At 46.4% G+C, this 24,726-nt stretch overlaps 2 protein-coding genes across 2 annotated transcripts in view; one reads left to right on the top strand and one right to left on the bottom strand.

Moving 5' to 3' along the window:
• The window catches only part of LOC135915277 (lysine-specific demethylase 5A-like), a 72,426-nt gene that overhangs the window by 35,604 nt on the left and 12,096 nt on the right, over positions 1-24,726 (top strand). Inside the window, exons 20-29 of the mRNA XM_065448299.1 lie at positions 749-940; positions 1,614-2,030; positions 3,565-3,747; positions 5,431-5,574; positions 6,187-6,358; positions 13,911-14,191; positions 15,056-15,272; positions 18,884-18,966; positions 20,833-20,950; positions 24,305-24,540. Of these exons, the coding sequence (XP_065304371.1) occupies positions 749-940; positions 1,614-2,030; positions 3,565-3,747; positions 5,431-5,574; positions 6,187-6,358; positions 13,911-14,191; positions 15,056-15,272; positions 18,884-18,966; positions 20,833-20,950; positions 24,305-24,540 (2,043 nt within the window). The remainder of the gene's footprint in view (positions 1-748; positions 941-1,613; positions 2,031-3,564; positions 3,748-5,430; positions 5,575-6,186; positions 6,359-13,910; positions 14,192-15,055; positions 15,273-18,883; positions 18,967-20,832; positions 20,951-24,304; positions 24,541-24,726) is intronic.
• LOC135897627 (blood vessel epicardial substance-like) overlaps positions 16,954-24,726 on the bottom strand; it is a 107,755-nt gene continuing 99,982 nt past the window's right edge. Inside the window, exon 7 of the mRNA XM_070539175.1 lies at positions 16,954-17,105. Coding sequence (XP_070395276.1) covers positions 16,972-17,105 — 134 coding nt within the window. The 3' untranslated portion in view covers positions 16,954-16,971. The remainder of the gene's footprint in view (positions 17,106-24,726) is intronic.

Below are 24,726 nucleotides of genomic sequence, written 5' to 3'. Positions count from 1 at the left end.
GCACATTGTCAGTTCAGACCTTTCTGCATTGTATGCGAATGTGGTCCAGTTCATATTTTGTCAGCCATGTTCTGTCCTCCACACACTATATTTGTGGCAGTAAGGTTGCCAATTCACTGTTCGGAAAGTTTGGAGAAGAATATGCTGGTAAAATCCACATTTCCTGTTTTGTCCGTGTTTTCATTTAACTTTATTTAATTTCATGTCAGTACTGCAATCTTAAGTCTTGAGCCTTATTTATCTACTTTCATAACATGGTGATCTTCGTAATGTAATAATGGAGTAAAGTCACATTTCAGCTGAATATTCACCTTGGCGTTTTCCACCCTAATATGCTCCACATGCATTTGATTCATTTGTATCTGCCATCTCCTGACAAGGTCTGTACAGTAGAGAGCTCTCTCTCTGTGGGGATGGCATGACAGAAAGGACTTAGGTTGCAGAGCTTGAGGAGCTTTGGGCCAGTTCCAAACTGGGAATTGTTCAAGATGCTTATGGCACACCTGCGCTTTAGGGTCAGAGCCAGCCTCCAGAGCCTCACGAAGCCCTAGTTGAAATGGCACTGGCATTCTCAACAGGATGAAGTTAGGACTCAAGGTTACTAAGTAATGTCCAAGGAGGTGCACAGTGTGACAAAATTTGGGAAACTTTGCAACAATATGTGGCAGTGTTGCAGAGGTACCTGACTTGTAATTTGCAGTGGACCCTTCACTGAGGTGAAGCATGTCATTGTAATGGTAACTTGCAGGTATTCTACGAGCAGCTCTGCAAGTTGCCCTGTGTGATCAAGGAGTCTGCAATGATTCGGGATCTTGTGGACAGGGTTGTCGACTTCCAAAGCAGTGCCCGTGACCTGCTCACCTTGGATGAGATGGGCGAGTCGTGGCGCCTAGAGAAGCTTCTCGAAGCAGGCCTCAACTTGGACATGGATCTGCCAGAGGTGCATTTCGGTCGCTATGCTGTTCCTTAGTAGAACCATGGGCCTTGTGCCATTTATTTTACAGCTCTTGGGCAACATTAAGCTTGCCATTGAACATTTTGAATATAACTGTTGAAATTACTTGTGTGGAGATTGATAAATGTTCGTAGATTAAGCATAAAATAGTGGGATCCGCATTTCAACGGTGGTGAAATGCAGAAATGCCCATGTCCCATGCTTTGGAATTTAGAGATGCCCTGGTGGTCAAATTTAATCGGGACTCCCCCACTACAGCGTACCTCATAACCTAATCGTGGTTTTCAACACGTAAAACGCCAGAATTCATTCATTCCTGAGTAAATTGGAAATAAGAAAAAATTTTGTATTTGAGAAAATATGTTGTGGTGTTATTAGAAATAGCTATGGCAGACAGGTTGCATACACTTAGAAAAAAAAAATTTCTTTGTTAACGATACCTCAAATCTTCTCTGAACACTTATTCAGTCCGATTCCTTTAGTCCGATTCATGCCGAAGGCCATGAGTGGCCACTGATGCTGTGTTCATATTTTGAGAACTCTCTATTGACACCCCTCGTATTGCAAAGCCAAAAGCTAAATGAAGTGCAAGATTGTTCAAGGCGTGCTCATGCTGAATCTCGGGGCCTCAGCTGCTTGCTGCATGATGTATGTGCAGGTGCCACAGCTGAAGCAGAAAGTGCAGCAGGCTCAATGGCTAGAGGAAGTGCAGGCCACTCTGCTGCCACAGCCACAGCCACAGTCGGAGATGCAGTCGGAGGCGCAGCCACAAGCGGAGAGGGATCCACCGACACTGGATGAGCTGCGCCGCCTGCTCGCAGCTGGGGTTGCCATACCCCCTCACCCAGTCTCTGAGCGTGCCTTGGCTGAGCTGCAAGGTCTCCTGACAGCGTCCGAACGGTGGGAGGAGCGCGCAAAAACTTGTCTGCAGGCACAGCCACGCCAAACACTGGCTGCTTGCGAGGCACTGGCCGACGAAGGAGTCGCTATTCCTGTCCACCTGCCGAGCCTCGCCGCCCTGAAGGATGCCATCCGCCGGGCGAACGAGTGGGGTGCCCGTGCTGAAGCCCTTCAGGTACCAGATGTTAAGAAAAAATACAAAGCCGAAAGTTGCATTTACATTGGTGCATTGTGGAGTTTGTGCAACCAATTTTGTTGCACACAGTTGAAAAAGTACTGTTTCCGCTTAGTTGCTTGCTGCTCGATTTTCCAGCTCCACTAGCTGTCGAACCAATCAGTTGCATAGAAGCAGGATTTCTGAATATGATGACAGTTATTTGGCATGGCAGTGGTGGCGAGCGTAGATGTCTCACGACTAGTGCAGTTCACATTTCGGTGTAGCAATGAACAGGTTGCACTTGTTAGTGGGAAGTTAGGTTGCCTTGAGTCACTCCAGTGTCTTTAGCACTGATCAGTTGCGGGACTTCTGTCATTCGCTGGTGTGAGTGCCATCTCACCACGACAGTGGCAGAAGTAGGCATGGATCTCTCTGATGGTACTGCTGTCGCCAGGGCTGGCCTGCTGTAAGAGTTCCTGTAATATAGATATTTCAGAAATGCTCAGGCCACGATCAGCTTTCGAAAAGGGCCGAGAGACGCATCAGCATAGTTTGGTTCCTCATCTTCTGCATGCACCGCTTCCTGAGGAACACACCCTTCCACAGAGACGCTACAGGCTTTTCCTGATATTTAAGCGTGCTTCTCTGCATTTCAGATTTACCTAACTTATAGCAGTGCCGCTTACAGTTCAGATTAAGATGGAAGTGCTAGCTGCACATGTCGACACTTGTCTCTTGCATGCGGTTGCATCACGAGAGCAACGTGTACATTTTCCAAGTCGCAAAATAAGCGAATTCTGCTCGTACATGTTAATGGCAAAAATGGTCTTGCAGAGCTAACTTATGAAAAGGTATTATTCCGCGCACCTTATCCTACAGGAATAAAACTGAAGAGTCAACTGCATCAATGCAAAATTTGTCTTCTGGATCTAAATTTGTAGCACCGTAATCTTATGTATCTGCTTGTATTGTTCTTCTCTAGATATTACAACGCACTTCCACTTTAAGTGAACTTGTTCTGCATCCAATTGGTCGAGTTTTGTGAAAAGGTGACAATGTAGAAAAAGTCCGGTTCAGTGATGCTAAAAACTGATCACATTCATCTGCTTCCTTGTTAACGTTTCTCTCTCTCCTGCAAAGTGAGCCTTCATGGCAAGTCCACTGGCTGCTCCACAATAAGAGTGTATTGACTCAGCCATAGTTATAATAATGCTACCTCGGAGCACTTATAGCACAAAGATTGTGCAAACTGTCTCTCCCAAATCAGCCCTGTTCAGCAGTGCAATGTAAAGCTTGAGTACAGCTGTAGCTTGTCAGTCGAAATTTCATGGGACTGAAGTCTCATTCATTATAACGTCAATTCATCATCATAGGAACCATTCGAGAAATTCCTACTCGGCGAACAGTCCCGTTTGGTTTGCTGGTGAAATGCTGTGAAAATGCACAGAAAAGAACAGGGCACTGCCCATGCCAGTTTCACATTTCTCCACTCCCATTTGTTCGTAAGATGGTGGTGCCGGACTGTCTCCAACTTTGCCATCTGCTGTTTCAGGGCTCGGAGTCCAAATACCCTTACCTAGAGAGCCTGGAGAACCTGTTGCAGAAAGGCCGGCCAATCCCGGTGCGCCTGGAGCAGCTGCCCCAGTTGGAGTCTCAAGTGGCCGCAGCAAAGGCCTGGAAGGAGCGCACGGCACGCACCTTCCTCAAGAAGAACTCTGCCTACTCCCTGCTTGAGGCATGTACCAGTTGCCCCACTCGGCATTATCAACACTATTTTTTATTGTTGCATATCAATGGGGGCAGAATGCAAAAACAAAAGTGCACCACCACATTAAGGAACCCCTGGTGGTTGAAATTGGTGTGCAGCCCTCTACTACAGTCGAATTTCAATAATTCGAACTCGAAGGAGCCCGAAAATTTGTTCGCATTAAAAGGACTTGTTCTTGAAGTATTCGTGCACCGTAGCACAATGCACGAACGGTGTGAGTCGTGAAATATCGCGATGCACAAGCACACAGCGAGTGAGGACCACCAAACTTCCCACACCAGCCAATGCTCGCTTCCTGATAATGGCAGAAAACGAAAGTTCAAGGAGCCGACTAAGTTGGCGCCAGGCTAGCTGGGCTGGCAGCGCAGGCATGGAGGCAGGCGTGTGCGGAGACCATCGAAAGTGGAAAGAGAAAAAGAGGAAAGTGGAAAGAGGAAAGGCAGGAGGGAAGTGGATTTGCTTTCCTGCCAGCTTGCTGGATGGTGCTAGTTACCTCTGCCACTGAAGCAGCGGAGTTGCTGAGGCCGTACTGGGCCTCCGCTGCTGCTTCCCTCTCCGTGCTCGTGTGTTTTGTCCCTCGTCTGCTGACAGATCGGTGCTGTGTTTACGTTCTCTGTCCTGCATTCTTAATGTGAGTCATATCTTATCAAGACGACGAAGTTGTTGCCACTGATCATAATCACATTGGTGTGCTCCCTTCTGTTGTAGCGTCGCCGCATTCAAAAGACAAGGAGAATGAGGTACTGGATGTTGCCTTCGCATCCTTGTATTCAGGGTCTTTCTTGTACAGAATTGGATATGGCACACTGTCTCCAACAAAATTTCCATTGACGCGTCTCGATTTAGATGCATTATTGTAAAAGCAAAAAAAATGAGACCAACCAAGCCAACCAGTACAAGTGCGAGTGAGAGCTGATGCAAGCAGATTATAGTGCAAAACAAGCTGTCCGGCTGAACCAGACTCCACTATGAACCGAACGGTCAGGCGGGTCCACATGATACCAGTTTCCCACGCATACATCACTGTAGGGGCCACTCTTATTGGTCTCCACTGCTCTCGTGCTGCCGCAGCGAGCCACAAAAAATTGGCCCCGGACCGAACCCTCCCGCGGCACGCGTTCTGCCGCTAGTGTGGCTGGGGCATTACAGTGCGATGCAGAAACGGCCACCTTGCCATTTGAGAGAGAGTGAAATTTCTGCCATTCTTTCTTTTGCCCCCCCCCCCCTCCCTCTCCCCACGCGGTGTTGGATCTCTCGTGAGCCTTTCATCTATGGCAAGGTCAGAACAATGCTGGTCGGAGGTGCCACCACATTATTTTATGAGCTGCAAAGAGCATTGTCAGAGTGCGGTATGTTTAAATTAACCGTCGAGAATGCTTGTGCGTTCGAATTAACGGGCATTTTTATTTTTGCCCATAGGAGTATACACAACTTTAACGGGACCATGGCGTCAGTTCGAATAAACCGGAAGTTCAAATTAACGAGATTCAACTGTGTGAAATTCTGTACCTCTCTCAGCCCAGTCTTGTTCCATTCTTCCTCAGCTCGTGCACCGTACATCTTTGTACAACCTCATCTCCGGACTGTAGTCGTCTCCTGCTTGTCGTAAACTTTATGACAATGTGGTGCACACTTGGGTACATGCTGCAGGTGTTGTCACCTCGCCGAGACATTGGCATCTATCAGGTCACTGCACGAGGCAAAAAGAAACGTATGCGTGATGGACCACCATTGCCAGAGAAGGAAGAGCCACCAGAGATCAAAGTGGAAGAGGCCAAGGATGCGGCCAGCATTGTAAGTCTTGGAAAAAGCAACTGGGCACTTCTCTGCATAATTTATTTTTAAGAGAGATTGCACTTAAAACTGCCAAAGTAACTGTGAAAATTTGAAGTTTGTCATTGTGCACTGAAACTTTGATATGTCTATTTTTAATTAGCCTTAGCTTGTCTCTAAATTGCAGAATACTGAGTTACCAGAAACATAAGCATGAACAGCTGGGTTGGTCGTGCCATCTTGCAGCACTGAGCCTAACCAGAGCGAATACATAAATATTATTGCAGTAACTAACCAGTTCTACTTAACTGGTGGTGTAAAGTGCCGGCAGCGATGTAGTCGATATGCAGCGTTTTATTTTCCCTTGATGTTTGCGCCCATGTAACACAAGAATGTTTCTAATGAGTCGTGGTTGGACAAAATGTCGCATGTCAGTACCAGTGTTGCTACTTCCATCGACGGCTCCAGTAACCTGGTATTCTGTAAAGGATAATGCACATATGTGGACAAGCTAAAACTCTATTCAATTAGCCGTGCGAGTACATTTTCCTGTACGAATGTTTTTCTGTCAGAGATAAGTGATAACTGCACAGGTTAATGGTGACGCACCCATATTTGGTCTAATCATGCCAGGTGGCTGCTTTCAAAGAGTCCGGTGCACAGGAACTGGAGAGCATGAAGCAACTACGTGCACACAATTTGCGGAAGCGCCTCGAGGACACGGGCCAGGCGCGCTACTGCACCTGCCACAATTTATTCGGAGGCCACATGCTTCAGTGCGAGCTCTGCAAGGACTGGTTCCATGGTGATTATACACTCTCTCTTCCTTTTCTCTCCAATGGCAGGAGTTGCCTGCCTTGTAAATGTTTGTAAAGTTTCATCAAGAGTTTGGTACAGCCATAAAGTCAATGGAACCGCGTTTGCTGTAACAGGGTTCAACTGTAACAGCCTGTTCGGAGCACTAGCTGAGGTAAACAGAACAATGAGAAAAAGAATCCTGCGCAGCAAATGTGGTGAACATATAGTACCTTTGATTAGGTATTAGGTTGTTTCAGAACACTAGCAGTGGTCTACATGCTGTGTATAGGAACAGCTGCCATATTTACACGATTGTAAGTCGACTCGAATGTAAGTCGACAACCCCCCCATATTGCGTGCGACAGGAGAAAAAAAAATAAAGAACATACCCGAGGGCGCATTCGATAACGAAAATTTATTAGTAGCTGACATGGTCACTGGAGTACTCGTCTTCACTACTGCTGCCATTGTCATCGCTGCTACAATCCCACAGCGCGGCGTCGTCCAGCGAAATTCCGCATTTGGCAAATGACAGCACAACGACATCTTGTCGAACAGCAGCCCACGCCGAATGCACCCAACCACACGCAGCCATCAGAGAGGCTCTTTTGACAGGTCCGGTAGGCGTAAGTTCGCAGTCTTCTGCCACCAGCCACTCGTTGCACTCGCGGCAAAGCAGGTCCTTAAAAGGCGAAGATCCGGGCTTGTTCCGTGACAATGTCGCACTTCATTGGCAGGGACCGATCACGCATTTCAGGGACGTATGCCGCAAGCCTGGCCTACAGCTTCAGAAAGCGTCCAGACTTCGGCACGTGGGAAATTGCTCACTTGCTGTCACAGGTGAAAATTTCGCTTCGCTGCAGTCGCCACTCTCGCACCACCCGTTCAGAAACATTGAAATTGTGGCCCACTGCGCAGTGATTTGTTTATTTGGCGTAAAGGAAGGCAGCCCTCTTGAACACTGCTGTGAACGAGTGCCGAATGATTAATGGGCCTGGAGCGCTCATGACGACTGAGGAAGCATGGAAGTAGCACGTAGCCGGCAGTCAAGTCAAACGCGTCACACCAATGCCTTTGGTCAAACTAAGAGCATAGGAAAGAGCTACAAGGAAAGATAAACACGTGAGCAGTGTCTGCTCTTCCATGAACTACCGATACTCTCCGAAAGTGCCGCCGTTTTGAAGGTGCCGCCACAAATGGAACAGCGGCGCTTCTATCAATTATCGACACCCCCGTGAGTGTTGTGTGCACTGCGAAACTCTCAAAAATGTTGAAAAACCTTTCCGAAAAGCGAACAAACATGTGGGATAGCGAAAAGCTACGGGTAGGGCCATAGAGCTAACATAAAATTGTAACCACGTTGTAGCTCCCATTGGTCTCGCTTTTATGGCGGTGCTATGTGTTGGTTTTGATTGTAAGTCGACCCCCCCACTTCAGATATTCAAATTTAAAAAAAAAAAAAATAGGTTGACGTACAATCATGTAAATACGATAAGCGTTGTTAACAAATTAGAAGAAAGTGGCTCCCATTATGTACAGTTGAATTGAACTCAATATAATGAAGTCAGTGTAAGTCAGTCAGTTAGTGTCAGTTAGCAGTTTGCTTTGCTATATAGAAATTTTGCTATATTGAAATTTAATCTTTTATGGAAATATCTTGGAATTAGTACAGTTGCCGATGGACTTTTCTTACGCAGAAGGGGCCACAAAATTTTCCGAATCATCAGGCAATCAGAAAGAGCCAAATTTGAATGAGAAAAAGGGTTTGATTTCTTGGGGGAAAAAAAAAAAAGCTGACCCTCAAAGGGTTTAGTGGTGTCCAAATTCATAGCACTTCTGCAAGATTCCGAGTGTGAGTCAGGTATTTCATGGTCTGAAATAATGGCGTTCTGCATTTACAACAGCATAGCATGGTGTGATCTCAAATTTTGAGACTGTGTTTTTGGTGATCTCTGGTGTCACCATTCGTTCTCAAACAAGCACAACATACGAAATGCATGGAAGAAATTGACTTGTGTTCTGTGGAGTTGAGTTTAGAATGTCAAAAGCCTAGGTAGTTGATCAGCCAGCTCCAAAACACCCACTATCACCTTATTGGGGCACTGGTATGAGACAGCATGCACCAAGAGCATGGGTGGTGAAATGTCACATACTATTATTTCATACTGTAACCCTTACACAGGCTCATACAGGAGTGGGTACGCATAATACAGGCAAAGAATGTCAAACAAAACACATCAAAACATGTAAATGGAAGACTTGCCATACACTAACATAGTTAATATTGTTAATCTAGAAGCTTTTGGAAATGGAGTGAGTGTCTTCTTATTTTGGAAATGAACAAAGGGAAAAAAGGCACATACAGTGGAACCCCGATTATACGACTTTCTCGGGACCGCGAAAAAGCGTCGTAAAAAGCGGGTGCTGTAAAATCTGAACATAAATTATGCCTATAAGAATACTACTTATTTCGTGCGACGGATTTACGTTCAATGTAAACTGCTAACATACCATAAAAACCCGTGTATAATACGAACCCGAATATAATACGAGGTGAAATTTCTGGGACGAGAAATGGAAAAAAAAAAAAAGTTTTACCCGCGTATAATACGAGTGAGAGAAACTCGGGGAAAACATTTATTTAAATCAGACTCGGCACTTCATTCACTGTCGTCCTCTGCTGCGCTTTCATCGGACAATTCCTTGTCTGACATATCCTCCCAGAGGTCATCTGGGAGGATGAACGCCATCGAGCGCGTTCGAGATCCCGCACTTCTTGAAAGCGCAACACACAAGGTCTTCTGGGATGCTCGCTCATGCGTCCACGATCCACTTGCACAGCGTGGCTGGCGATGCCCGCTTCAGCCGCCCAGTCGGCGTCACTGCAGGTTCACCTGACCGCATCCACTCTGCGTAGCACCGCTTCACCGCGTCCTTGAAAGGCTTGTTGACGCAAACATCTAGAGGCTGCAGCTGAGACATCATCCCGCCCGGGATAACGACGAGTTCAGTATTACAATCGCGCAACAGCTTCTTCACTGAGTCGGCCAAATGGCCACGAAACGCGTCCAGCACGAGGATGGATGGGAACGACAACAGTGCACCGGGCCGCCTACACCAAACGGACTTTATCCAGTCGAACACAAGACTCTCATTCATCCACCCTTTCTCATGGCATTTAACGATGACATTTTTTGGCAGGTCACCTTTCGGCATTGTCTTGCGCTTGAAGACGACATAGGGCGGGAGCTTGCGGCCGTCTGCCGTGCATAACAACATGACGGTAACACGCGTCTTCTCGTTCCTAGTGGACCGGACACAAACTTGTTTCGAGCCCTTTTCGTGCACGGTGAGGGGCGATGGCATGTCCAGATAAACTGGTGTTTGGTCAGCATTGCCGATTTGCCCTAGCTGAAAGTTCTTCAACTTGCGCAACGAAATAATGTGGCGCTGGAAAGCCACCAGTAACTCTTCAAACGATTCCGGCAGCTTTTGCGAAATTGAAGTTTTCCGGCGCAATGAAAATCCTGCACGGCACATATACCGATAAATCCAATGCTTGCTTGCTTTGAAGGTGGAGCTCGTTAGGCCTTTTTCTCTCGCAAGCTCCCTAGCTTTTGCCTGCATGAGCTCCACGCTCACAGCAAGATGCGCGGCTCGCTGTTCTCGGACGAATTCCGTCAGTTTGAGTTCAATTTCCGGGAATGTCCCATTCTTCAGGCCGCGAAAGCGTCTTCGCGTTCCGCTGCACTCGAAAAGTGCTTCTTTTTGCCGTCGCCATCTGCGAATGCTTCCCTTGGTGACGCCAAACTGCCTCCCGGCCGCACTGTTGCCGATTTCCTCTGCCGCTAAAATCACATTTCGCTTGAAAGCTGCCGAGTACTGCTTCCGTGCCCCCGACATCGTGCTCCTTCACTAAAGACGATGCCCTTCGCGAAGCGCGGTTACTGCGTGAACTGCCAAGGTCTGCACTCAACAAAGAAAGAAACGATGCCGTAGCCACGCTGCAATAGCGAAGGCAAGCCGAAGCCAGGCAGTAATAACAAAGCCAAGTCGTAGCCATGCAGATATCACGAAGCCAAGCCGTAGCCACAGAGCAATAACGAAACCAAAACTTCGAGCCGAACTTCGAAATTTTTGTCCGGATCCGCATATAGTACGAGGCGGAAATTTGGGACGCTAATAACAGGAAAAAAAACTCGTACTATATGTGGGTTTTTACAGTACTCTGCAGGGCTTGGAAACCCAAATTACCAAAAAAGTAAATGCGATAAGAATTAATGCTGCAGTACAGGTACCAATCATGCTTTATTCAAACGAACCTTTACGGCACTCCACTGCCGTGATTCCCGCCAGCCAGCGCGAACTTTAAAAAAAGTCGGTAAGTTTCTTTTGGACCTTGTTTGATACGTGAACCAGGAGCTTCCGCTCGAGTTGGGCAACGACGAAAAGGAGGTCCTCTGCGGCTGCGGGTGAACAGATAAAGTTCCGGAGGCCGTCTACGTGCCATAGCACCTTGGCGAACGTGGTAGGCACAGGCACTGCATCTGTGGTGTCTCCATTGTCCTCGTCCGATGTCGCAGCGATGTCGGCACTAGGTAGAGCCTCCTCCGAGGGGTCATCCAGCAACACCTCGCCGCAGATCGCAACGTTGTCGTTGGCCTCCACGTACTTGGTGAAGGTCATGGTGAGGTATAAACCCTCAAAATCGTCGTCGGCGAAGCCTGCATCAGCGTCGAGCGGCATCGAGGCTGTTGCGTCCCCAGCTGAGGAGGCAGTCTCTCGCTTAAAGCCACAGTGCTTGAACAAGTTAGTGATTATGCTTCGTGGTACTGCGTTCCACAAACTGGCAATAAAATGCATGGTGTCGAGCACAGTGATAATTTTTTTCCAACTCGCTGCGCTCCATAGCCACCAGCCGATGCTGCCTTAACAGCTTCCGGTACCCTTGCTTGATGTACTTAATGATGTCGGCATCCAGCGGCTGCAGCCGGCTTGTGCAGTTGGGCAGGAAAAAAAAAAAAAATCTTTATGTCCGTCAGGCTGGACGTATCGGGTGGGTGGCACGGTGCGTTGTCCACGAAAAGCAGTATTTTCCTCGCCTTAGCACCCATTTTGTTGCAAAAAATTGCTTAAGAGCGAAGATGTCATCTACGCCTATTTGTTGAAGTTGTAGCTGCACAGCAGTATCTCCAAGTCCTTAAAGCACCGTGGCTTTGCAAAATTTCCAACAATGAGCACGGGCAGCCTCTTGGAACCGTCCTCGTTAGCACAGAATAGTGCCGTCACATGCCCTTTACTATGCTTGCCACCATGATAGCTGTCACCCTTACACACAAGGGTTTGCTCGGGCTGCATATGGTAAAAAATACCACTGTCATCGGCGTAGAAAACGTCGCAAGGCTTGTATGCAGCAATCGTCTCCGGCAGCGACTCTATCCACCTGTTCACCGTTGAAATGTCCACGGAAGTGCATTCTCCGCAGGAGCGGCTGTGCACACTCCTGTTTCGTTCTTTGAAACGATCCAACCACCCATTCGATGCTTGAAAGTCGGCGATGCCCAGATGCAATGCCACAAGGTCTGCCTTTTCTTTTGGAATGGCGCCATCAACATTGTTCGAAGAGCTCCGTGCTTGATGCAGCTACTTGACGAGAACTTTTTATAACTTCTCATGCTGTCCTTCTTTTGCCGCTTTCCGCTTCAGTTTGAACATGTTGGCATTCTGCAATATCACTGCTTTGTTTGCCAGGATCGTCTTAAGCGAAGATTCGGGTACCTTAAGGTCCCGGGCAATGCTGGCTTTCGTGGCTCCATGCCGCTTTTCAGTTTCCTCGATTATATTCAGCTTATCGCCGAGCGACAGAACTGTCTGCTTTCGGGACATTGTGCGTTGCGTTGCTCCACACAACTCCAAGCCTCTGCTGAACGCTGGTCGCTAGGATTACGACGAACACATACGTTAAACGTAGGCCTCTCCGTGCTACCTTGTCGGCGATCTGCTGCTGGGAAACTGGAAGGAGAGAAACGCTTCCCCAACGTGACTAGAGGCAACGCCGCCGAGAACAAAGGGAGAAAGTGATTGTGGAGAAAAGGCGCTATTTCAGCACAGCGAGCATCGTGGCTGGCTGCTGACGGGGGAGAGAAAAACAAATGAGGCAGGGAAGAAAGCTGCGTCAGAGCGAACCAGTTGAGCGGTGTCGAGCACTCCGCATGCGGAGAGACGGAGCAAGGAAAGAAAACCCGCGGCACTTTTCTTTTGTCCGCCGTTCCGTCCCTTGCTTTGTGAGGGTCGCCGTATGATGCGGGTCAGGCATAAAATTGCATCGGATAACCGGGGTTTTTAATGCATTGCTTCTATGGGGACTGGGACCCATGGGGCCAGACTGTGCTAATCCGTCGTAAAACCCGGGTCGTCGCAAAACCGGGGGACGTCTAACTGGTGTTTCACTGTATATATACATATGCTTATGGATACACATTTGTGTTCACATACATGGGTATATCGGGAACAAACAAGTTCGAAAAAAGTATTTATAAAAAGGTTAAATCACAGAAAAGAGAGAGAGAGAAACAGCTCAGGAGTGATAAATTTTTATCGGTTGCTTTTTGCAAAGCAATTCAAGTTTAGTGGTGAATGCGTCTGTTGATGACAGACCCATGCACTCACGTGGTAGCTTACTCCAGAGTTCTATTGTAGATGGAAAAAGGATTGTTTGAAAGTATCACAGCTCATTAAAAGAGGCCTTATACACTTAGCATGGTTGGTTCTGCTTGAGTGTTAGTAAGGGGGTCCAAGGTAATTGCTGTTGTTTATAGCTAGGTTGTCATAGTAAAGGCGGTATAAGAATTTCATAGCCGCAGTACGTCGACGGCTTTCCAGGGTTTGTATGGCGGCATGGTTGCGCAGTGCAGTCACACTGTCACTCTAGGAGTACGTGGAATAGTACTTGGAATGATTACTTAGAATGATTTGGGCATCACTTATTTGTGCATATTCATTCAAAATGTTATGTTCTAATGGGCAAAATACACTATTTACAATCTGGGCCTTTAGCCATCATGGCTAGGCCATACATGAATGTTTGGCAAGACACTTTAAGGTGAGCATGGGTGAAGCAATGAATAAATACAATATGACGACGTGTGACTTCCTGTCCCACATATGTAAGTCCACATACATGGTGAAAAGGCAAAATAATAAAATTAAACTAATAAGCACATGCCGGTGTACAACCAAGGACAAGCTAAAATGGAGACATAAATTTGTTTCTCCTTCCTAATTCAAGTATGCACCATCTAGCCCAAATGAATGTTGTCCTGAACTAAGAAACAACTTTCTCCTGGCAAAAGTAAACCTTGAGCTTGTTTATGTCTATGGGTAAGCTGTTCAATCTTTAGGTTCCTGACTACTGAACGCTTTTTACAGTATATATTGTGAATGTCTGAGAAATTGAACCACAGGTTTGACGAATACCGAATGTACTGCTACTAATCTGGTTGACTTGTGCTCCAAGACGACGAAAAAGCTGATACGGTCTGACATATCTGCCTCTGCAGCCAGTTGTGTGCCGACACCCAAGCCGAGAGGTGCGGGCAAGGCTGCCAACTCTGCGGGAGGCAGCAGCCCCGGTGGTGGAGGCTCTTCCTCTCCAGGGGCGTCCGTGGCTTCTGCTGTCCCGGCCAAAGAGAGCAAGTTCCTGTGCCCTGCGTGCCTGCGGTCGCGGCGGCCTCGGCTCGAGACCATACTGTCGCTTTTGGTGTCACTGCAAAAGCTGCCCGTGCGGCTGCCTGAAGGAGAGGCACTGCAGTGTCTTACCGAGCGAGCCATGTCGTGGCAGGTACGGGCTTGCTGCCGACCAGAGTTTCCTATGGCAATACGGCATTAGTGTCTACTGGAGGTATAAGCATGATGGTTCCGCTTACATGGAAATAAGTAGTACAGGGGAGTCTAAGGGCTGCACATGAGTGCAGAGCATGTGCCAGTTTTTTTTCTCTTGCATGTACACAATAGCCGATGCCCAAAACATTAAAACTTCTTGGGCGAGTTGGTTAATATGTACTGAAGCCATTGTAGCGCAAAGGAACATGGACAGAGAACAGGACACCATGGATGCTTCTGATGCTTGCAGTACACAAAAGCATGGCTTTCGTGATGGCAGCCATTACTCCGAGAAAGCTGTCATTGGGGGATATGATTTGGACAGTGTCTGTTGCCTGGCTTAGCCACAAATGACATGTAGTTGGTAGCACTGCCAGCTTTCTACACCCCTGTGCAGTGAATTGACACAGCTTCACCCTGCAGTTGCAGCTAGAACTCCATCAAAGTGCAAAGTTCAGAAATTGGAACATAGGCAAGTCAGGGGGAGAGCTACAGAGTTGCACGAAACAAAAATGCTCAATTTGTGCAGTGTATACAATTTAGTAATATAAAAGCTGAAAAAAATATTTTGCAGAAAAAAAAAGTATTCTAAGAACATAGCTGTAGAGAATGAAAATTTAAAAAAAAAAAGCGGATCAGATCATAAAACAGATTAGTTACTAAGCACTAATACAAAGGGACGAGCTGAAATGTATTTGACTTTACTACATAAACAGAGTACAAATGTGTACAGGAACATAATTGCTTTAAAGTGTCATTATACCATTCAGGTGTGTCTAAACTTCAGTAACGCCCAAATGATACAACCTGCCCTGTTGCGTAGGACCGTGCCCGGCAGGCACTGGCCACCGATGAGCTGGCGGCAGCCCTGGCCAAGCTGTCGGTCCTCTCCCAGAAGATGGTGGAGCAAGCAGCACGCGAGAAGACCGAGAAGATCATCAGTGCAGAGCTGCTTCGAGCAGCTAGCAAGCCAGAATTGCAGCCACACCTGCAGAGTGTGGCACAGTCAGCCTTTGGGGGCCTCCGAACCCAGGATAAGAGTGAGTTCTGGGGTGGCTGATGAGATGATTAGACTGCACCTACCTTCATTTAAATTGGAACTTAACAAAACATGTTAACTTACTGTATGTATTTGAATCTAGTGCGCACTTTTCTTTTCCGATAAAATGGGTCCAAAAATTTTGTCCGCATTACTATCGAGTACGACCCTAAATCTGTGTTACCATATCGCCATCACCATTTCAAAATGGCCACCTCGTACACTCTTCGAGCCTAGCTGCCATAGCTTCCTCCAAGTGCTGTAGTATGTGTGCTTGGGCAATTGGCTTAGGCATTGCTTGGGTTAGTACACCGTCCGTCCTCCCGTTTTCTACGTTTGCTCTGTCAGCATGGAAGCGCCGACTGAGGAGACACGCGATGCCGTCATTAAAAGGAAAGTGGTCATGTGTGTAGAGACAGGCAGAAATCGGGCCACATCACGGGCATTCAGAGTGCCGGAAACTTGCAGTAGGTCTGCGATGGAGACAGAGTCTACGCATCTAGGCGCACCGCGCTGCGTTCTCATCACTTAGCTTGCGTTGAAGCGAGAGGCCACACAAAGGTCAATTCGCTCGCTCCTGCTACAGCACTTCCTCACTCCAGTGTATTGATAAGAGTTACCGCGGTCACTGAATGAGATGGGTTCACGTTTGCTTGCACGCGCGTGACGCCATGCTTGTTAATTTAGTTATTAACTGAATGTCTAAAAGTTTATATGACCGATAAAACTACAATACTTACTTTTCATAAAACTGTCTGCTAACTTGCTATCGCAATCGATGCTTCGCCTCTCGGGCAAAAGTTGTACTTTTAGTGAAAAACTTCATTAAATCATAAATTTTGTTAATTCAGGGTTTTAAAGTTTTAGCAGTAAACACAAATTCTCAGAGTATTCCTAGTGGATATTATCCTGTCAGTAAGCACTTAGTCAAATCTTGATTCAGTCAAACCTCGTTATAATGAAATGTGATATAACGAAATTATGGATATAAGGAAGTGAAATTCGCCTTGAAATTTGCATAGAAATTCATGGCACAGTATGTTCAATAATGGATGGAATGAAGTAATAGTTTCAATGAAATAATTCTGGCTGCCACATCAACTTCGTTTTAATGAGGCTTTACTGTATGACGAATCCCACGGATCGCCAAAAAACGTTTGTTATTCTGAGTGGTCGTTCTACTGAAAGCCCCAAAATTAACCATTACACCCATCAATCCATCAGTTCATAAGTTGTCACAGTTAGAGCTATCCGCGAGAACGTTGCTGTTGGCTCTCACTCCTCGCTGTTGCTATTTTCTATAGATTCTGCTGCCACTGAATAACGATCGTTATTCTGAAAAGTTCAGTATTCTGACGTTCATAGTACTTGAATATTTGTACATTGAAACCATAAGAAGACAGCGGGGGATTTCTGAAAAGTTTGTTAATGTGATCTTTGTAGTAACGAGGTTTTACTTTATAAACAAAGTGAAAGAAGGTAAGGTGATAACAGTGCAGTTATGAGTGCCAGCATGTGCGGTGTAGATCACGCGCTCAGGCAAACACGATAACCACTAACTCGCTGTCACAATGCGTGCGAACGCTTTGCATTGTGTCTCGGAAACTTGAGATTACGTGACCGCCAACACTAGACACGTGAGAAACCAATGCGCATAAAAGCACCACCCACCTCGGCTCGGCCTTTGCACTTGCCGCAGGTCACCTCCAAGATAGGGTGCATCCCTCTTGTGCAAAATGAATCGTCGACTGTCGTGTTTCTCCGAGCGCTGCAAGCTGCCGCGCATCCCACAGCCTCCGCAAGTTGTTTACCAATGCCAAAGCAGTGATTATTCCTGCATACCACATCACGGCGCGTGAGCTTTACTGCAGTTCTTGTCACTCACACTTTTCATGCAGGACACTGGGAATAGCTTTTACCTCAACCAACATTTTTATACCTTTTTGCTTGATTTACTAGCCTTTAGGCTGTAAGTGCATGCTTGAAAATGTTGAAATCGTTAAATCGAAACTGTGCCATGAAATTACTTTGTTAAAGCAGGAAAAAAAAAGAAACATGGTTTTCAGTATAACTAAGATCGGGAAATGAAAATAGTCTGTTACGCCACGAATTTTGTTAGATCGATGTTCGTTGTAGACTTAAACCTCGATATATCAAAGTCAGTAAAATCGGAAATTTGCTTCGCTATGTCAAAATTTCAATCTTTTGAAATCCAACTTTTTGCGCAAGTAAGTACAGTCGCCAATAGATTTTTATTGCATGGAAAGAGGCCGCAGAATTTTCCGAATTATCTGGCAATAAGGAAAAAGCAAATTTGAATGAGAAAACAATTCATTTTGATAAATTTGGGAGTCTGAGAAATGGTATGGTTTTTATACCCCGTCGACGATATCTTCACATCAGCGGTACAAATTAAAGCCATCCCCGCTTTCACGTGCACTCTGCCCCCATGGCTGATAGCGTTGCCCGCACTGGGATGATGCTATCAGAAAAATGCCAGCAGCGAGGAGTGAATGCTTCATATGCCTCGCTCCAACAGGTCACCGAAACTCGAGATTACGCAACCTAAATGCACCAGAAGACAGCTTACATGGTGCCACGGCATCTATCTCGGCATGCCCACTCTTTGCACATGCAGTTGATTACCTCTAAGGCAGGGTGCGTGGCTGCCTATGCGCTCAGCTGCACTTATAGCCATGGCAGCCTGGTTAAGATGCATGCCAACTTACCCACCACTCTGCCCCCTCGCGTGCGCAAGGTCACGTTAACACAAGCTCGCTTCCCTTTCCCTCTGTCTCTATGCTTGTGAGAGAAGGCAGCACTCGTGTAGCTACCATATTCTCTCATTCTCGCACACTTTTCACTCGCACCTATAGCACACAGTGCGGGGCGCAATAGGTTCTTATCACACTTGGACTCTATATGGAACATGATATGGCTCCACTTCCACGGTGGCTCTTGTCAAGGGCATGGGTTTTGAATGGTTTGTATGCAAGCTTGCAGACAGCAACTTGTAATTCGATTATTTGACCATCTGCATATGAAGAAGTTTCCATTTATTGTCTTGGCATTCGTTTGCGGCAGCAGTGAAATACTGTTATATTGAAATTGCATACAAACACACTTCGTTATATTGAGTGTACTAAATAAATGGTCTTCTATGGACAAGAGGTTATGAAAAGTGAAATATTTTGTTATATCGAGAATTTCGTTATATTGAAGTTTGTTTTATAAAGGTTTAACTGTATTGAAATTTGTCATCTTATGCAAATAAGTACAATCTCCGATGGATTTTGTTACACGGAAGGGGCCACAAAATTTTTCACATTATCGGGGAATCGGCAAAAACAAATTTCAATGGAAAAGAAAGATCTCATTTTGTTTAACTGTAATTGCAGATTGAGTTGTGAAAAATTACTTTGCCAGAGTAATCTTAGTGCTGGTCTTTTGTGTCACTGATATACCAGCTTGACATTGCGGGCTTCATGCACAAGGTGTGTGCATTGAAGGTTGCCTGGCTCGATTTCACATGAGTGGCTGTCCTCATTCAAGAATTATAAGCATCGTTTACTATACAGCATGTCTTTCATGTTCATTTATCATTTTCTGCAGATGGCAGTGGCTCTGACATAGAGGCCACTAGTGTCCCAGAGGATGCTGTTCCGACTGTTGCTGCAGAACAGGAGGTGTCTCTGGTATGTGTGACCCTTATAGTGTTTTTTGTATTGAGCTTTCTTCATCATCATCATATCTCTCATTGATTTTGTAAAGCAAGGCTTGCATGCCTGCACATTGGGAGCATCAGCAGCAACTGTGTACAGTGGCATTTGTAGTATTGATTGTGCATTGACCAGAACTACGTACTGTGTTGCATATTATGACATAGTCAATTTCCACACAGCAGTTTACTTACGACCAGGCTGGCTGATACTGTAAAAACTGGAATATAGGTCGAACGTTTTTTCAAAAGACCATTGCGAAAAGTCTACCTTCGTCTTATATACCGGTCATTGGCGGAAAAACTATGGAAGTCTTGCACCAATGGGCAGATGAAGTAAACAGCCGCCATCGCCATCAGCAGCAGTGCGGCGTGGCGACATTGTGGCACCGCCAATTTGCGTTTGTATTGTCACAAAGTTATATTGCTTAAAGGCTGGTTTTTCACATTTTGTTTCAAAATGAGCAGAAGCCGACGGTAATTCACCGTCATCTTCAAGAAAAAAGGCTATCGAGTACGCGGAAGCCCACGGCAACCTGGCGGCATAGCACAAATTTGGAGTATCCGAAACTGACGGAGGCAGAAGCGGCGTATCACAACTTGCAGCAACCAAGGGAAACGACCGCAGCATATCCAGAACTGAAAGACAAAATTGCGAAGTTCATCCAGGAGCTGCGTGTAAGATCACTGCCTGTAACTGCCGAATGCATCCGTTTGAAAGCGGTAGAAAGCGCGCGCGCCTCTGGACTGACGAGGGCGCAGTTCAAGGGCTCGCCATCCTGGGTGCGACGATTCATGATGAGGAAGGGCTTTGCGCTGCACGGCACAGACGACGATGCGCTATGGGACGTGGGCAGCGAGAAGAACTCGTCACCTGACTCCAGTTCAGACGACTCTGATTCGGAGTCGTCTGAATCTTGCACGAATGCTTGCGCACTTTGTCCCCTTCTGTGTACTGTACACACGGCCAATTTTTAACAGAATCGCGCGACCATCGACCCGCATGTTTGTCAGCACCTTATCATCATGGCACGGAGTGGCGAAATAGTGAAAGTAAGCGCATGTGTCCACATGCACGTATCTCGTTTGTTTCGCCGTTCAGCGCCGTTAATAAGGTGCTGACAAGCACGCGGGTCGATGGTCGCGCGATACTCTTAAAAACTTGGCCAGGTGCACATGCGAGCAGCACTTAAATAACTACTGTCACCACTGTGCAACCAGCTGAGTCGCATTTGTTTCAAGGCAAGGGTGTCTTTCGGTACTTTTTCCATTGAAAAAGATTTGTTTCATTTTTAGAATTGGTTAGTTGGGGGCTCGACCTATAGTGCAGTTTTTACGATAAGTGGGAGGCAATGATCAGCAACCAGGACTTTGTGTAACATGTAGTGTGAGTGGCAGTCCTGTAAGCGTTCAGGTTTTCATTGCAACAGTATGTTTGTGTTAGGTGGGGTACAAGAAAATAACGGGAACTAAACACATAGGAGCGCTTTTGTACATAGACTTAGTTTACAATCACTGCAACTACTCGTGAAGCACTAAGTTACTTTCCACCAGGATAGCTTTGTGGCTATAGCGTTCAGCTGCTTAGCACAAGGTCGTAGTGGCCGCATTCCGGTGAAGGTGGAATGCAAAAACTTGTGTACCAAGCTTTGCATAGTTGTTGAAGATCTCCAGGTAGTCAAAATTGAACCTGTAGCCTTTCCCACCTTGGTGTCTCTCATAGCCTGTATGTTGCTGTGAAATCTTGAATCAGCTGTCAACTTACTGCAGTATGTATGAAAGTGTGAGTTGTTAGCACAGAGCTGGTTGTTCATCACTTATCTGTTTTCTCACTCCCCCTCAGTCTCAGGATGGGCTTGGTGACGGCGACGTGAAGCCATCCATGGACGATGAAAAGCCTCCATGCGACAGCTACAGCAGCATGGAGCATGCCTATTCAACTGCATCCAAGAACAATGCTGGTCAGTATTCCATCACATCACATTGTTTCGGCATGCGTGTTTGGACGATCGTGATCCAAGCCCCTTTTTGGTACTTGCTGTACAGTGCAGTCCACTTATAACGATACCACATATAACGATATATTGGTTATAACGATGGGTCGATATGAGAATGTCATTTTATGCATTAGGTCTATGGGGAAAAAAACATTTATAACGATAGGTTATTCACCGCATATCGGATATAACGATCAAAATTTTGCCGTCTGGACGGTGTTTTCCGTGCCAAATAATCGTAACGTTTGCGTTGCTTAGTTCCCTGAAACGAACGATGTCGAGACGAGGCGATGTTTACCTTCGTAGTTTGTATCTGCCGCCATTACCGCGCAGCGTGTCTCGCCCCGCCCGCGCACCGGGGAATAGCTGAGTAGGCGCAGCACGCCACAAGATGGTGCTAGCTGCTTCATGCGCGTCGGCCACAGCCGCTCCGAAAGAGAGAGAGAAAAAAAAAGCGACAAGCAAAGCGGCACGGTGGCGCCCGCCCCGCGTCTCTCGCGATAGCAGGCTGATGCCACCGAAGCAGCGTGCAACCAGCGGTTCAACCCAGTTCGAAGATAGCGCCGACAAAGCTCAAAGCTGTGTTGCTTGACACGAAGATGGATATTTTGCAGGACTCTCAATGCGGCTTCAAGGTGAGCGCCTTGGTGAAGAAGTATGAGCTCATCCAATTAACGATATCAACCATCTTGAAAACCGGGAGCACCGCGATTGTGAAGGCAGGAGCTATCGGCGGCCATGCCGATCAGCGGAAAAGGTTTAGAGACCCTTTGTACGCCGATGTTGAAGAGGTGCTTTACCAGTGGTTCATCACCAATTGCTTCAAAAAGGCGGGCTTTGTGCGTAAGGACGAACTTCCCCAACCCACTGAGACCAACACGGCGGAAGTCGCTGACATAACCGAGCTCTGGGAGCTCGTTCATACTGGTGACACAGGTGGTGCGTCGAAGGAGGAGTTTTTGACTGCAGACAGTGCTGCCTCGCTCTGTGATGAGGTCACCGACAAGGCGATCGCTGAAGATGTGCTGTCTCGATAGACGGCAAAGTTGTGCGACGGTGGCGACGACAGCAGCAACAGTGACAACGAGATTGACAGTGGCTCCTTGACCCCGACCACGATGTCCACGCAAAGTGCACTGTCGTCAATCGACTCCTTAATTGATTTTATGCATGTTAAAGGATTGCCGCCAGTGTTCGCGCAGCAGCTGGAATCCATGCACACCGCAGTTGTAAAGCTGAAGCTGCCGCAACAGCAAGTGCAGATTTCGGACTATTTCGGCGCACCTAACCCTTGACACGGTCATTGGCGCTAGAAATAACGTTTGTTTTTCACGGCCTACTGTCTACATAATCTATTCTTTAGAGCAAGTAGCGAATTTGAGTTCGGAGCTGCAAAGGTGTGTTCCGCGTTTTTTTTTTTTAATTCTTTTTCGATTATCGGTTACAACGATCATATTTTTCGTCTTTCTCGATATCGTTATAAGTGGACTGCGCTATATCACTCTCCGACCATACATAAAATTCTGGCGAAGTTCCATCGTAGTCAGTATGCATATACAGTTAAACCTCGATATAACAAAGTTGATAAAATCGGCAATTTGCTTTGTTATATCGAAACTTTGTTGTATTGAAATTTGACCTTTAATTCAAATAAGTACAGTCGCCGATCCATTTTTCTTGCATGGAAAGGGGCTGCAGAATTTTTGAATTATTGGCCAATAAAAGAAAGCTAGTTCGAATGAGAAAACTATTCATTTTAATAAATTTGGGAGTCGGCGATGAATGATACGGTTTCATGCCACATACACCGACGATATCTTCACATCAACGGTACGAATTAATTCTTTCAGGGTCGATTTTTTTCGCCATATGCGACTGCCCAGGATCGATTATCTTATTGCAAATTCTAATTCACCCGAGGGACGTATTTCGAAAGAAATTTACCTCAATTTTCTAGGGTGACTGTAAAGTGAGAAAAATATTTTGCTTTGGTATCCATGTACTCTCTATTCATGAATAAGAATTTAAAAAAAAAAGGAAATAAACTTATAAGAACAAAAAATTTTATGCATTGTTATAGTTCAAGGCTAATATGCGCACATGAGAATATTTCGCAAGTCTCAAATTTTCCTTCTCTTACAGTAATATTAGCATCCATAGCGTAATCGAACTGCATAGGTGGTGCACTAAGGAAAACTGTGTGGTTGTGTGCTCGTCAAAAAAACAAAACGTGTCACAAACTTCCGTTAATCTTCATCTTATCGCCAACCAGAGGCAAATAATTTTTGCGGGTCGGGAAAAAAAAAAAAAAAGGAAGCGCATGCACGGTGGCATCCTTTGCGTATGCGCACGCCCGTGAGCAACAAATGAGCGATTGACAGGCGGTCGTGCTTTCAGCGATTAGTAACGATATAGCCATCAATTTTGCGAGTGCAAGAAGCCGAAACCGCCCCCACGCGCCAATGCGCAAGCTGTAGTACATTGATGCAGTGGAGCAAACAAACCATGTAACGAGAGCCAACAGAGGAAGGCGCGAGAAAAAAATACTCTGTATTCCTGTGCAGTGGCAGCACATGCCAGGGAAAAAAAAGTTTGGAAATTGGCGTGCCTTTTAAATGTACAGACAGCGCTGTAAATATATGGCATCGACCATTTTGGACTTGTTTGCGGCGCTGTATATTTACGTCATTGACCCGGAAAGGGTTAAAGAATTCCATAATGCTGGTTCCCGAAAGTTAGCTTTGGCGCAGTACAATTGTGTTGCGCAGTCGAGTATACTGAGGGTGTAAAGGTGTCACTGTCACAGGACATAAAATGACTTCCTAATTATGCATGCGTGCACCCGCCATCTCCTGTCATAGTATGGGCACGGAGATGCGTAATATTTGTGCTGGCAAGCCTTTAACGCTATTTCGGACGTAGCTGTGGTGATTTGACTCCTTGAGGGCAGTTAAAGACATGCGTTCATTCTTTTGGACGGCCTGATTTTTCGGAAGTTTTCGTTGTACGTAGGGAGCCCAAATATCTGACATTGACTGTTTGTGCAAGTTGGGTAGACTGGTGGCAGTTCAGTAGTTCCTTGACAGAGACGCTCTAAACCAAGGTTATCTGTTGTCTGTTTGTTATGTTGGTTTTTCTACAATATGTGTACTGTTTTTCTTCTAGCAAATTAAATTTGAAAGTAGCGCTGGGTTTTTTGTAGTTTGTGCTTGTGTCCTGTCTACCACATATTTGTAAATTAAACATGAATTACTAAGTGGCCTAAGTTCGTGCCCTATTAAGATGCTGATGGAACTGCTGCAAACATGTCTCTCGCAGTGTGCAACCCTTCACCACGCAAGCATGCACGCAAGTCTCCGCTGGTGCCACGGCAGGTCGAGAGCCCTGTACTGGAATTGAGCACAGGAGCAAAGGCACGCCTGGAGGCCCTACTCACCGAGGGGGACCTGCTGGAGGTGTCGCTCGATGAGACTGGCCACATTTGGCGCATACTTCAGGCCACCAAACCACCAAGGGACCCCCTGTCCCCTTTTGAGGCTTTCCCCGAGTTTGAGGTGAGGGAACTACTTGGCTTCTCGTAGTTGAGAACTCTTCAGAGTCTCTAAGCTGCAGGGTTTCCATGCCATGTAACGAAGGTAAACATAATGCCAGTATCAATGGAGTCATAAAGTGAAGCTGAAGCCTGCACCAAACCCAAAAGATTGTCTTCACCTTATTGTCTGAAAATTGTCCGATTTTCC

The sequence above is a fragment of the Dermacentor albipictus genome, chromosome 5 (genome assembly GCF_038994185.2).
Source record: "Dermacentor albipictus isolate Rhodes 1998 colony chromosome 5, USDA_Dalb.pri_finalv2, whole genome shotgun sequence".
Classification (NCBI taxonomy): Eukaryota; Metazoa; Arthropoda; class Arachnida; order Ixodida; family Ixodidae; genus Dermacentor; species Dermacentor albipictus.
This window is presented reverse-complemented; position numbering and strand designations above follow the sequence as displayed.